Below are 13,138 nucleotides of genomic sequence, written 5' to 3'. Positions count from 1 at the left end.
AAATCGAAATAGGAGTCTCTCAATTACTTCTGATTTTGTTCAGCAAAGAACAGATTTTGGCAAGCAAAATTATAGTGAAAGGGCATGACATCCCCAAAATTTCATGACGAGCATAAAGAAATCAATCAATATGGAAGGAGGGGGAAGGATGGTAAGAGGAGTTGTAACAGGTAGCACGAGTAATAGAATACACCAGTCAATGAATGAGTTTAAGTGAGGCTGCGGACTCCAGCATTTCTTTTTCCAAGCATTAATCACTAGTTAACCCAGTACGGTGAACATACTGCTTAAAAAAAAGAAGAAGAAGAAGAAAAATTCCTTGTTAATTATATGCTGCAAATGCTCTTACATCCTGCTGCTACACCTAATCCCACAGGTGCAAGTCTTCGCTTTCTCCATTCACGGGTAAGTGGGTGCAATGCTGCAGTCACTTTTCATAGCAACAGATTTAGATACAGAAGAAGCCGCTTAACCTTCCACTGGAGGTTAACAATACACTATGCAAACACTGTCATGGTGTCTCTTTAACAAGGAGACAAATTTTTAAATATACTATTCCCGTCTCAAAGATTAACTAGAAGCTACAGTATAATGACTTAATTTAAAAGTGCACTTCTCATAACCTAGAAAAGCTTGCCTTGAAGAAACAATCAAGAATGAAATTGTGATAACCTGATTTATGATAATCGGCATGCTTTGTAAATGAAATGCCTGTGTCTGGTCATTACTACTATTTGAAAAAAAAATTAATCTTGCAACATTAGCAAGGCTATCTTGCCAATTTAAAACTGTAATAGGAACACTTTGTATCTGGCAGGTCTTATTCAAAAGTAGCTTATAATTGATGATAAACATGGAAGATATTTTTACCAACACAATTTATCCCAGGTACTGCTAAACAATATGTTCTTCTTTTACTGTTTAGTCAGTCCTTTGTTACTTTGACTCTGGTGTTGCAATTTTGATATTTTTATATTTGAGTAAAGTTATTAAAGTTTGCTTTTTTCAAAGCATTTTAAGTAGTTTAAGCAAATTATATGTAAATCATACTTAAAATAGAAGTTTTTGAGTTTAGCTATGAAGCTTATGTTATGAAAAAAGATCTTTTACCAAGCTCTCTACAAAGTAGAATAATTAAACTGTATTCACACAAAGAAGCAAAACAAAATTACCTGAAGTATACAAATTAGATTTATGCCACCTTAAATATTATATAATCCCAGAAAGATGAAAACATAATCTTTAAAGGGAAGAAAAGTAGAAAGGTGAATAAAAAAAGTCACAAGAATATAAGTATTTCAGGATTTTCTAAGACTAACTTATCAGAATTCTCAAAATGCTGCTATTTCAAGCCATGGAGTCATCTTTTTCTTTGTTAAATTTAGCTATATTCAAATAAAACATATTCTGTGTTTTGATTACAAATTGGGGGATATAAAGCAAGATTTACAATTTAAGAGTCCCCACATTTTGCTGAAAGTATCTTTTAGATCTGGGGAATTTCCTGGAATGTGTGTTTGCAGCATGCATGCCTCACTCACCCATTTCTAAAGCACAGGCTTCCAGGGCTTTAGAATTAAGGATCTGAATGAGGATCTTCCATAAGGTCCCCGGGGGGAATACTCAGTGAACACAGATTTCTACCAAAATGCTGTGAGGATATCTTAAATCACAACCTGTTGTAATTTCCTGCAACTTGGGGCATCATATTGTTGTCATTCTTGCTTTCAATCACACAAATGTTTTGAAGTAGTGACAGCTAATGCATTCAGAGATATAAGCACTCGTATGTCTAAATATTTTTGTGAGATCACTTGGGAAAATATAAACATTAGGTTTGTTCAAAAATTAAAAGAAATAACGGGATGAAAATTTAGACATTAGGAAATTTACTGAAATACTCAAGGAAAATGAAGCAGGTTGATTTTCAAGTGTGATTTAAGGGTTCAATTTGAATATTATTATGACTTGAATATTATTATGACCATTTGAATTCAAGCAGCCAGAATCTCTCTGAAAATAAGAATGGCTGATGTCTTTGAGTTGAGAGAAACAGCTGCCAAGAAAGGAGGGCCAGATGAACAAAGTACTAATATGTGTATCTCATGCTAGCTCCAAACTGTGTTTCTCACAATTAATGATGAGAGGATATTACATTTCTCAGTCTACAGTAATAGTCACTAACTTTCCCCTTGGCTCTGTAGAATTGCTAGGATATCAGCATAGTATACAGACTACAATGAGGACTTGAAGAAGTGAAATTAAGATGTGAAGGTTGCTGGGGATGAGGCTCAGGAATAAAGCACCTGTTTTACATATGGGGTGTCCTGGGTTCTACTGCAGGCATCACAATGACACAAACAAACAAAAGATTATGGGCACTATTTAGTTTGATATTTAAATGCAGATAAAATTTTGAATTGATTTACTCAGACCCAAATGGGGGAATTTCCAAATTTTGGTTTAAGGGGGGACCAGAGGATGCCAGAATATCACACGAGAATTTCTAGGAAACCCTTATATAAGAGAGGTAGAGTGAGAGGGAGAAAAAAAAAGAAACAATGCGAAGCAAAAGAAAAATACACATGCATACATCACTATGCCATGAAAGTGAGATTCTTAATCTGGACCTGATGTGCATCTCTCTCTTATTTTTTCTCTTTCTCTCTCTGTGTGTCAGTGAGTATGTCCCATTGGGCAGGTGTTCCATTCCCCATGTTCTGCCAGGCTCTCATTCTGACGTAAAGCACTAAGTGGCCCTAACTAACTAACAAACAGTATGAACAGCAAGGAAAAGAAGAAAGGAAGAAGGAAGAACGCTATTGTTATTGAAATGACCAATTGTGCCTTTAAAAGTCACCATTGATAGATCCAAGTTGGTTAATATTCTAACATAAAAAAGAAAATATATGAAAAAGAAAAGTTATTTCCACCCCCCCCCACACACACCCTCCTCTATGGAGGGAGGTAATTTTCTTATTTCGTTTTGTGGAAAGTCAGCACATTCTAATGCCAGCGATGGAAGCCACAGAATGCAAGGGAGCAGAAGTGTCATTCCAGAAAGAAGCGAAAACAATCCCATTTATTTCCACAGAGCTTTATATTTACAAAGCACTTTCACACTAACGGCTCACCGAATCTTTCCTAAGAACCCAAGAAGGGAGATAGCAGAGGGACTATGTTCTTAACCTCTCAGGGCATGCAGACACCATGCAAGGATACATTTTGCTGTTTTCGGGGTGTGTGGGGGGGGCATCCAGAGGTGCTCAGGGGTTACTCCTGGCTCTGCATTCAGGAATTACACCTGGTGGGATCAGGAGCAGCATACAGGGCTAGGTCAGCCCTGTGCAGGGAAAATATCCTTCCTTCCTGCTGTACTATTGTTCTGATCCAGCAAGGGATGGATTTGAATAGGGATCCTGAACGCACACCACAGCTGCATAGCACAGAGCTAAATTCTAGCCACATTTCAGGAGCTGGATCTTTAGTGTCTTCTGGATGTTATTTCCTGTTTAGAAAATCCTAGTACCCTATCTGGAAAACGGTGGTATAATTCCTACTACATTTTGTTTGTAAAATATTTAAAATTTGAAAACAAGTTTTATTTTTTCCTTATAGTGATCTGTCTCCCATGTTTTGGTCATTTTCCTAAGTTTTCCCCTCTTTATTGATGGAGACTGAGACTTTTCCTTTTTCTAAATGAGAAATACTATCTTTTTCATTTTGGGCCACACCAGAAATGCTCAGGGGTTATTCCTGCCTCTGCACTCAGGAATTACTCCTGGCAATTCTTGGGGAACCATATAGATGCCGGGAATCGAACCTGGGTCGGCCGCATGCAAGACAAACGCCCTACCTGTTGTACTATTACTCCGGTGCCTAAATGAGAAATCTTTAAAGAGATGAGCTTATATAAAATTATTTTTATTCTCAAGGTTAACTTTCTGATTTCCTTCATAAGTCTTTATTTTCAGATTCCCTTGTTTATTCCTGACTTCCCTTATTCCTTTACTTCCCTCTGTTAGGAAGTAAAAAGAATAGATTTCTTAAAAATTACACACAAACACACACACACACACACACACACACACACACACACACACATATATATATAGTTAGTCCAAAATAATACAAATGTGATCAATATGGTCTAAAAATTATTTTAAAAAGTTTCCACATACCAGAATTTTTTTCCAAATTGGTTTTAGTAATTCTCTTAACCTCCCACTGCACTTATTTCAAATAGTATTCTGCCTTTCATATATTTCTTGCTTTCTTTCCACACTAGGATTATGATTTTTTTAGGGCCCAAACCAAATCCTATATTTAGTTTGGTCTCTGAAAACTCAGGGGCGTGCTACTTAGTGAGTATCAGGTTTTGAGTACTGATAAGTTTTTAATAGTTTGAAAAGACATAACAAAAAGTACATCAGTACTTCTTTTTTCATTTAGTTTCCTAAATCATATACTCCATGAGATGTGACTAACTTCTTCCTGTGACTTTCTTTGAGGAAGAGTGTAATATGGTAAATACATTTTAAACTAGCATTTTAAAGGACTTTTTAATCCCCCCATTCATAAAAGTGACATCTTTTTTTTTTTACAATGTTTTATTGCTCTGTATTAAAGCCTTAATTTTGTTGTTGTTGTTTTTTTCCTTTTTGGTTCACACCCAATGATGCACAGGGTTACTTCTGGCTCATGCACTCAGGAATTACTCCTGGTGGTGCTCGGGGGACCATATGGAATGCTGGGAATCAAAACCGGGTTGGCTGTGTGCAAGGCAAACGCCCTACCCGCTATCACTCTAGCCCCTAAGCCTTAATTTTTTTAAAGCCAAGTATGTTTTAAGCAGTAAGTTCAATGAGAAGCATTGAAGTTAGTAAATTAAATTTTCTTTCTACAGACATCTTCAAAGAACAAGTTCTGCTGCATTGTCTTAGGCAGAGCAAAGATTTTTATTTCAATTCTCTTATTTTTATGAGTGTAAATGAGTATTGACTATAGCTTTTCTTTTTCATTGACTTTTTCTGTATACTAGATTTTTAACTAGAGTAGGGAAGCTACATTTGCTGAACACTAATTCTATTCCAGAGTCTCTGAGAAGTGCTCAATATATTCATAATGCTGCAGAGATGTATGGGCATATTTCCATTTTACAAAAAAAACAAAACAAACAATTGGTGTTGATGCAGTCAGGACTACATCCAAACCCATCAAAGTACAGATAGGAAACTGAGGCAATTTAAAATATATCAATTATTCCACAATGAAGCCATTAGAAATATAACCACAAACAAATTCTGGTGCTCAAGGTCATGCACACAATCAGCAAAGGAATGGAGAAAATATTCAAGCACAGGTATTTTGACTTCCTAGGGGAGGTTTGTAGTCTCTCTATTCTGTGGCCTCCATAGGTTTGAATGTCCTCTATCTTTTTAAAAAATTGTTTCCCCACATTATTGTCTCATGTGAGTTTTCATATACTTGATTTTGTATTTTATATTATTTTTTAATTTTTTTAGTTTGGTTTTAGGTCTTGACCCACAGTGCTCAGGGCTTACTCCTGGCTCTGTGCTCAAGGATCACGTATGGAGGTTTCATCCACCTTTTCAACATACAATGCTGTCAGCTGCATCTTCTTTAGCTTACAGGTAGACAGTGTTAGAGAGGAAGAGGGTTTTAATGTTAATACTTGAATCCTACTAAATTTTTGAGTTAGTGTGCCCATAGAGATAATATGAGCATTTTAATATTTTAGGGGGTCTTTTTGTTTTTGACAGTGCTTAGGGCTTGCTCCTTGTTCTGTGTTCAGGGATTATTTCTTGGAGGGGGCTTGGAGGACCATATGGTATGCCAGGGATTGGGCCCAGATCAGCTGTAAGGTAAGTGCCCTACTCACTGTCATATCCTCAAGACACACATTTTCATCCTTGTCCTGAGTCCTTCATACCAGCTCACTCACGCGCTAGCTCGCTTGTGCTCTCGCTCTCTCTCTCTCTCTCTCTCTCTCTCTCTCTCTCTCTCTCTCTCTCTCTCTCTGTCACTCTCTCTGATATGAATTTCCCTGAGGTTACCATTGACCATGACAACCTCTTCTCTTCGTGCTTTTCTTATGTGTACAAATCTCTGTATACCCAAGAATTCCAGGGATCTATGATGTTCCAGGAATTGTGAAGCTACAGTAGGAACACCTCTCTGAAATGGTGATTCAGTACATTTGTCACAACAGAAAAAGCCTACCAGATTTCCTGCAAAGAAGCATAAGACATTGGTGGAATCTATTCTACTCATGAAATCTGATTTTCTGTTGTGTGTGATATTTCTTTACAAAGAACTGTCATGAAATGTATGCATTAAAAAAATTACCTCCCTAATAATTAAAGATATGTGGTTTGATTTGATTCATTTTATACTATAAACTTTTATTGCAGGAGTATACTTGGCACTGGTCAGGTCTTACTCCTGACTCTGTACTCAGGAAGCATTCAGGGGGACCATATGTGGTGCGGGGGATTGAACTGGATTGGTCATGTGCAATGCAAGTGCCTTACCTACTGTTCTATTACTCTGACTCTCTGTTAAAAACTCTTAAACATCCTCACTTGTGCCATAACTACAAGGAATCTCTATAGAGCGGGTGTATGCTAGGAACATAAAATCCCAGTTCTCTTCTGCAGCAGAAATATCATGGACTCAAAGACAATTTGTATTTCTAATGATTTTATTTGAAAAATCAATTTTCATGTCTTTTAATAGTAAAAAAAATAGTATATCTGTAAGACATTACTTTTCCCCCCATAGTTTATATTATAGGTCTTTATCTTCCAATCTTTTAGGAAATTCTGGGCTTTGATATCTCTTGAATAGAACTGGACCAAAAAACATATCTCAGAATGACAGAATGTCACAATTAGGGGTTAAGGCAACTTTTATGTCTTGTATACCCCTTTCTACCATCCTTTCTTTCTAGTTCATTAATTTATTTTATATATAAAAAGAGTCAGATCAGTTGAGCCCAGGATCATAGAATAAATCCAGAATAACATGAAACAATATACAGTAACATAAAATTAATAAAAGCTTTAGCATTTAATCATAGATCAGTGGTTTTTAAAAAATATTTTACTCTGGGGCTTCAGAGATAATAAGAGTTAAGGACTTGCCTTACATGCAGCTGACCAGGGTTCAAATCTCTAGCAGTACATCTGGGTCCCCTGAACACTTCCAGGGATGACCCCTGAGCATAGAGTGAGGAGTAAGCCCTGAGTACAGATAGGTCTGGCCTCCAAACTTTTCTTAAACTTTAGCACAATTTTCAGTTTAGCATTCCCATGTGCCCACGGTCAATTTCCCCTTTAACCTCTTGCATTAGTATAGAACATTACAACTGATGAATAAATAATTCATCATTAGTAACTGAAGTCCGTATTTTTACTTTACTCAGTTTTTAACCTAATCTATTTTATCCACATTTCCATTGATGGTGCCACAAGAGACTTAGTTGTGATTTCTTAGTTTCCTTATTTCTATGTCAGTTGCTAGGATTGTGCTTTTGATGATCTTGACAATTTTGAGTACTGGTTAGGTGTTTTGTATACTATACCTCTATTGGTATATTATACAAAATATACTGGGCTGGAGTAATAGCACAGTGGGTAGGGTGTTTGCTTTGCATGCAGCCGACCCCAGTTTGATTCTTCCATCTCTTTTGGAGAGCCCGGGAAGCAACTTAGAGTATCCCGCCCGCACAGCAGAGCCTGGCAAGTTCCTTGTGGCATATTCAATGTGCCAAAAACAGTAACAAGTCTTATAATGGAGACATTACTGGTGCCCGCTTGAGCAAATCAATGAACAATGGGAAGACAGGACAGTGCTACCTCTACTGGTATGTTTGTGTCTGATGTTTTCCATCTGAGGAAGACTGACATGATTTACCCCTGGTGATGTTGATAAGGATCCAAGGGCTGAGGTAGTATTTGGCAGATTTCTTCTTCTTCTTCTTTTTCTTTTCTTTTCTTTTCTTTCTTTTTTTTTTTTTTTGTCTTTTTGGGTCACACCCAGCAACACTCAGAGTTTACTCCTAGTTCTGCACTCAGGAATTCTTGCAGTGCTAAGGGGACATATGGGATGCTGGGAATCAAACCGCGTAGGCTGCATGCAAGGTAAATGCCCTACCAGCTGTTCTATGGCAATGATTCCTCTGCAGATGTCTCTCTGCTAAGCTTCTTCTCCTCTTTTCAGATGTACTCTTTGGAAGGGAGTCACCCTACACAGCTTGCATTTAAAGAATGGGAAATTCTGTTTCCTTCTTGGGAGTCAAGTATTATGATCACTTGAGATCCTTCTCAATGGCAATTAGTCTTTTCTTATTATTTGTGTTAGTTGGGATCAATGGATATTTTAAACTAGGTTATAATCCACTATTATCTCATTCATTTGAAGGCAAAATTTTTTTCTAGCTGAGGCGATGGGAAGCCTATTTTTTTCCTGCATCCCTTTGTCACATTCACATATTACTGTGTGTTTAAAAATTAATCTGCTTTCTGCCATTATGAGATGCTCCAGAACTATCTTGTATGTAGTTCATTCCCCAGTCCATGCTTATCCATTCTTTAAGAGTCCTGGTTTAATTACTTTTTGTTGTTTCTTGCTCTTTTCACTAATCTTGCTTATTTGAAATAAAATCAGTTAATTTTTTTAGAAGCAATTTTTTTTTTGTTTTATGGTAACACTCAGCAATGCTTAGGGGTTACTCTTGACTCTGTGCTAAGGAATTACTCCTGGCGATACCTCTTTCATTCAACAATGGACTTTTAAGATTTATTGAGATCTTCATGTGACCTGATAGTTTATTTTCTTTTTCCCCCTTGAATAGTATTTTGTTTTTTATTATACAGTTCCATTATAGTTTTTTTTTTTGTGTTTATTAAGAACACTGATATAAGTATTTGGATGGATGTTTTGGTGTGGACATGTTTTCAGATCAGTTGTACTAGGAATATAGCTGTGGATGGTATGAGAAGACTATGTTTAACATTTTAAGAAACTTTCACACTGTCTTCCAAAGTGACTATACCACTTTGTGTTTGCATCAGCAGTAAAAGACATTCCCTGCTCTACATCTTTGTCAACTTACTGCTATTAGTTTTAGAAACATTTTAGACATATTAATAGTTGTGTAGTGCTACTGCACTGTTTTAATTCACCATTTCCCAAATCACACATGATGTTGGGCATCTTTCCATATGTTTCTCTGATACCTGTATGTTTCTATTGCAGTGTCTGTTCAAATCTCGTATCCACTTTAGGTTGCTTATTTTCCTATTGTTGAGCATTAAGTATCCTTTGTGCCTTTTAAAGATGTGTCTGTTATCAAATATGTGTTTGGTGACTTGTCTTTCCCTAAACAGTGGAGGACATACCCAGCTTTTACATACAATTCACAATTAAAAAATAAAGTTTCTGGATTATTATCATTTTTTTTTGGTGGGGGGGGGGGATAAGCTACAACCAGTGTTGCTTAGGACTTACTCCAGGCTCTGTGCTAAGAATCACTTCTGGTCTACTGAGTATTTTTCTCTAAAAATAACAAATATAAACTCTTCCTCTAAATCTCCCTCCCGCTCTCTTGTGTAGGACCTTCCATATGTGAATATTTCAATGATTGCCCAGTGATAATTTCTTGGTTCTAGGTAAAAATCAATGATCTTGGCAAGGATTATTTAGTGCTTATCTGTTAAAAAATGTTTATGCAAAAGCAGGAGCTTTTTATTTAAAATGTCAAATTGTAATAACTATAACATAAAGGAATCTAGAAATTATTTATCCATAACATGAAATATTACAGATGTTGTGACATTTTACGCAATTTACAGCTGGCGCACAACATTTAGCAGTGCTTAAACCGCAATTGCAATGACAATCAGATTAGCAAGCAACGTTTTTGTTTTTCTTTTGGAGAGGTACTGGTCTGGGTCACATCCTTGCTACTCAGGATATTCCTACTCTGTGTTCATGACTGACCCTAATAATACTCAGAGGACCATTTGTGCTCTTGGGGCTTCACAAGAAGGTCATCAGGATAGAGGGCATGTGCCTAGAGTCCTATACCATCTCTCTAGTGCCAAGAAGCAAAATCTGAATTCAGGTGGAGATGACATACATTCCCTCTCATTTAGTCTTTTTCCATCTTGCTCTTATTCTTTGAAAATGGATACATACACCAAAGACCGATACACTTGCCACACATCTAATTAAAAGAAACATCTTAGACTTTGATCAGATATGTGATAATAGAATTTCAGGTAAAAAAATCAATCTACTGTGCTGAACAGTTTTAAAATGCTGCAGCAACTTGCTGCTTATATATCCATCCTGTGAATTTTTCATTGTAATGAAATTTCACCATTTCTTCTCACGGTATCAGCCTTTGAACAAATTTACAGATTATGAGTTATTTTATAAGAATTCTGTAAGAAAACAAATGTTGAAGTAAGTGAATATTGATTTATAACACTTTTTGTAGTTAGAAAACTACTCCTCTGGTTTAACTGCTCATTCTTATTATGACTTTAACTTCCCATAAGAAACATGCTAGAGTCTTCACAGAGAATGAAGCGTGAACATTTGCCTCTAAATAGTATGAGGCATTTCCTATCCTGTCCTAGAGAGCTATAACTATCCTTTGCAATGGAGGTGACATGTTCTTATGAATTGACCTTCAAAAGAGTTCCCAAGTTACAATGGAAAAAATACACTGAAATAACCTTGCCAAGCCTTGTTATGAGGGTTTGCATTTGCTTAAGGAAAATAAACTACTCCCCAAGGGAATGGCACTGGTTTAAAGATTTGAAATAAACCTGTGGTGAAGCACAATTATTAAAAAAAAAGAAAGGAATGATAGTTTAAGAAAGCAAATAAAAATACTTACCGGAACATCTACATATTTTGCAGCTGCTTTCACCTGAGGTGGAAAAGAAAGATATGTGAGAACAATTTTGTTAACTAGATAAGTGCTGTGACAACAGGTAAGATGGGCGAAGAGAAATCATTCAAATACTCACAGTAAATGATAGGATAGATGAAAAGAAAGTGCCTTCGTCATACCGCGACAGCTTAGACAACACGCCGTCCAACACTGCAATGAACTATAATACAGTTTATAGTGAATATTTAGAATATTGTTGTGGATACAATTCTTGGACCAAATTATCTTATGGCACAAAAATCCACAATAAAGACATGGACAACTGAGGAACTGACCTCTATCTTTTATTCTTTCATTTTGAAGATAACGCTAAGGCTTTTTTTCACTGCTGGAAATGATAGACAATTTTTTTTCTTTTTCTTTTTTTTTTTTTTTGCTTTTTGGGTTCCACCAGGCGATGCACAGGGGTTATTCCTGGCTCATATGCTCAGGAATTACTCATGACGGTGCTTGGGGGACCATATGGGATGCTGGGAATAGAACCCGGGTTGGCCATGTGCAAGGCAAACACTACCTGCTATGCTATCGCTCCAGTCCCATGAGAGAAAATTTTTAAGATTAAGAATCATGTAGTATAAATCCAATCACTCTACATGTGAGGTAATTTAAACCATTAATAAAATCTTTTGTTCCTGAGACTATTCCATAAAGCAATTCTCAACTTCAATAGATATGCTCAGACACAATGACATTCAAGCTTAACCAATATCTTTTCAGTAACACATCACTTGACTGTACACCAACTTTTTACCATCTACAGAAGAATTGGTACAAAAGTAGGATTAGACAATGAAAGGGATGTATAAGGTTTGGTGTTCTAGCAACATGGAAGTGGAATCTGATATAATATATAAGTGTTTACAAAGAAATTCTAATTATAATGAGAATATAAGGATCATCTGTGCTTCCAGAAGATACGCAAGCTTCAGGGAACAATGGAATTCATACTCGACTGAGAATAAATCTATCACTCACTACTATATGGGCTCAGGAATAACATAGTACCTCTAAGAAGAGGGAGGTAGGGAGAAGGCGGGGCAGGGGAGAGAAAGAGAGAGAAAGAGAGAGAGTGAGAGAGACAGAGAGAGAGAGAGAGAGTTGGGGGGGTTGAAGACATAGAATCCAAAGTAAGCTCAAAATTAGAGCCATACTATACAGCTCTAAAATTTACAGCTCTAAAATTTTCTATTTCTATGAACTGAAGGTTTAGACATGTAATTGTAATAACATTACAATACTAAGGATATTACTTTATTGAGTTGAAACTTGAAGATTCAGCATGAAGATAAATGAATACATTAACGAGAATATGCTAGCCTACATCTTTCCTCTTTAGAACTAAAATAATAGGTCCTATTGCTAAATTACAGACTCCCAAAGGGAAAATACTGACAAGGTTTTTTAAATACGAAAAGGGAAATTAACAAAGGCTGGTTTTTGTTCACATAGCAGCTTCTTCAACAAAGTGATAATAGTTCTAGGGACACAGCTTATTGGTCTCTGGTGACCAGTGAACTCACTGAGAGTGCACAGGAGATAATCTTTTCTCTATGGTTGGTCAATTACTGCAAAATAGTTTATGCAAAAGAAACAAAAACTTCCCTATAGGTTTCTCCATCACATCATTTGCGACATGATGTAAGAACAGAGAAACAAAATCAGGCAAACTGCTGACTAAATTTTTCTTTTTGAAGAATAAGCACTTGAATGACTTACCAGTTATCCTCAGGGATACAAACAGCAAAAAACACAAAATTACAAATTGCTCACAACTTAAAGTCAATTTAGCACTTTCTTCCTGCCCATTAGGATTTCTTACCAATCACAGCTGACTAACTCAACTTGATGTGGTTTGCAAGGACCCAGAGGACCAATACTCTAGGGTCATGTCAGACCAGGGGAAGGGAATTCCAAACTTAATGGCCCTCTGTGGAAAATGCCTCATCTCTTGTAACTCAAATCTTGAGAGCCAGTGTATGCTAGGTGATCTCATTTGTCACGAGGAGAGGGACAACTGCTATGTTTACCAGACGCTCTGCATCTTTGAAGACTCTGGCACAGTCCTTGATTCCTGATGCCTCCTACGATATTCTTTGCTAAACCTGTGAGGGATGCTTAAGGATGCGACAGCGTACAGGCAAGATCTCT

General features: G+C 36.7%; 1 protein-coding gene across 8 annotated transcripts in view; it reads right to left on the bottom strand.

Moving 5' to 3' along the window:
- CADPS2 (calcium dependent secretion activator 2) overlaps positions 1–13,138 on the bottom strand; it is a 546,904-nt gene that overhangs the window by 31,355 nt on the left and 502,411 nt on the right. For all 8 annotated transcript variants that reach the window (XM_056118152.1, XM_056118156.1, XM_056118154.1 and 5 more), the window contains 2 exons: positions 11,067–11,150; positions 10,934–10,966 (listed from right to left, as the gene is read on the bottom strand). In XM_056118152.1, coding sequence (XP_055974127.1) covers positions 10,934–10,966; positions 11,067–11,150 — 117 coding nt within the window. The remainder of the gene's footprint in view (positions 1–10,933; positions 10,967–11,066; positions 11,151–13,138) is intronic.

Source organism: Sorex fumeus, unplaced genomic scaffold (assembly GCF_029834395.1).
Source record: "Sorex fumeus unplaced genomic scaffold, SorFum_2.1 ptg000037l, whole genome shotgun sequence".
Lineage (NCBI taxonomy): Eukaryota > Metazoa > Chordata > Mammalia > Eulipotyphla > Soricidae > Sorex > Sorex fumeus.
This window is presented reverse-complemented; position numbering and strand designations above follow the sequence as displayed.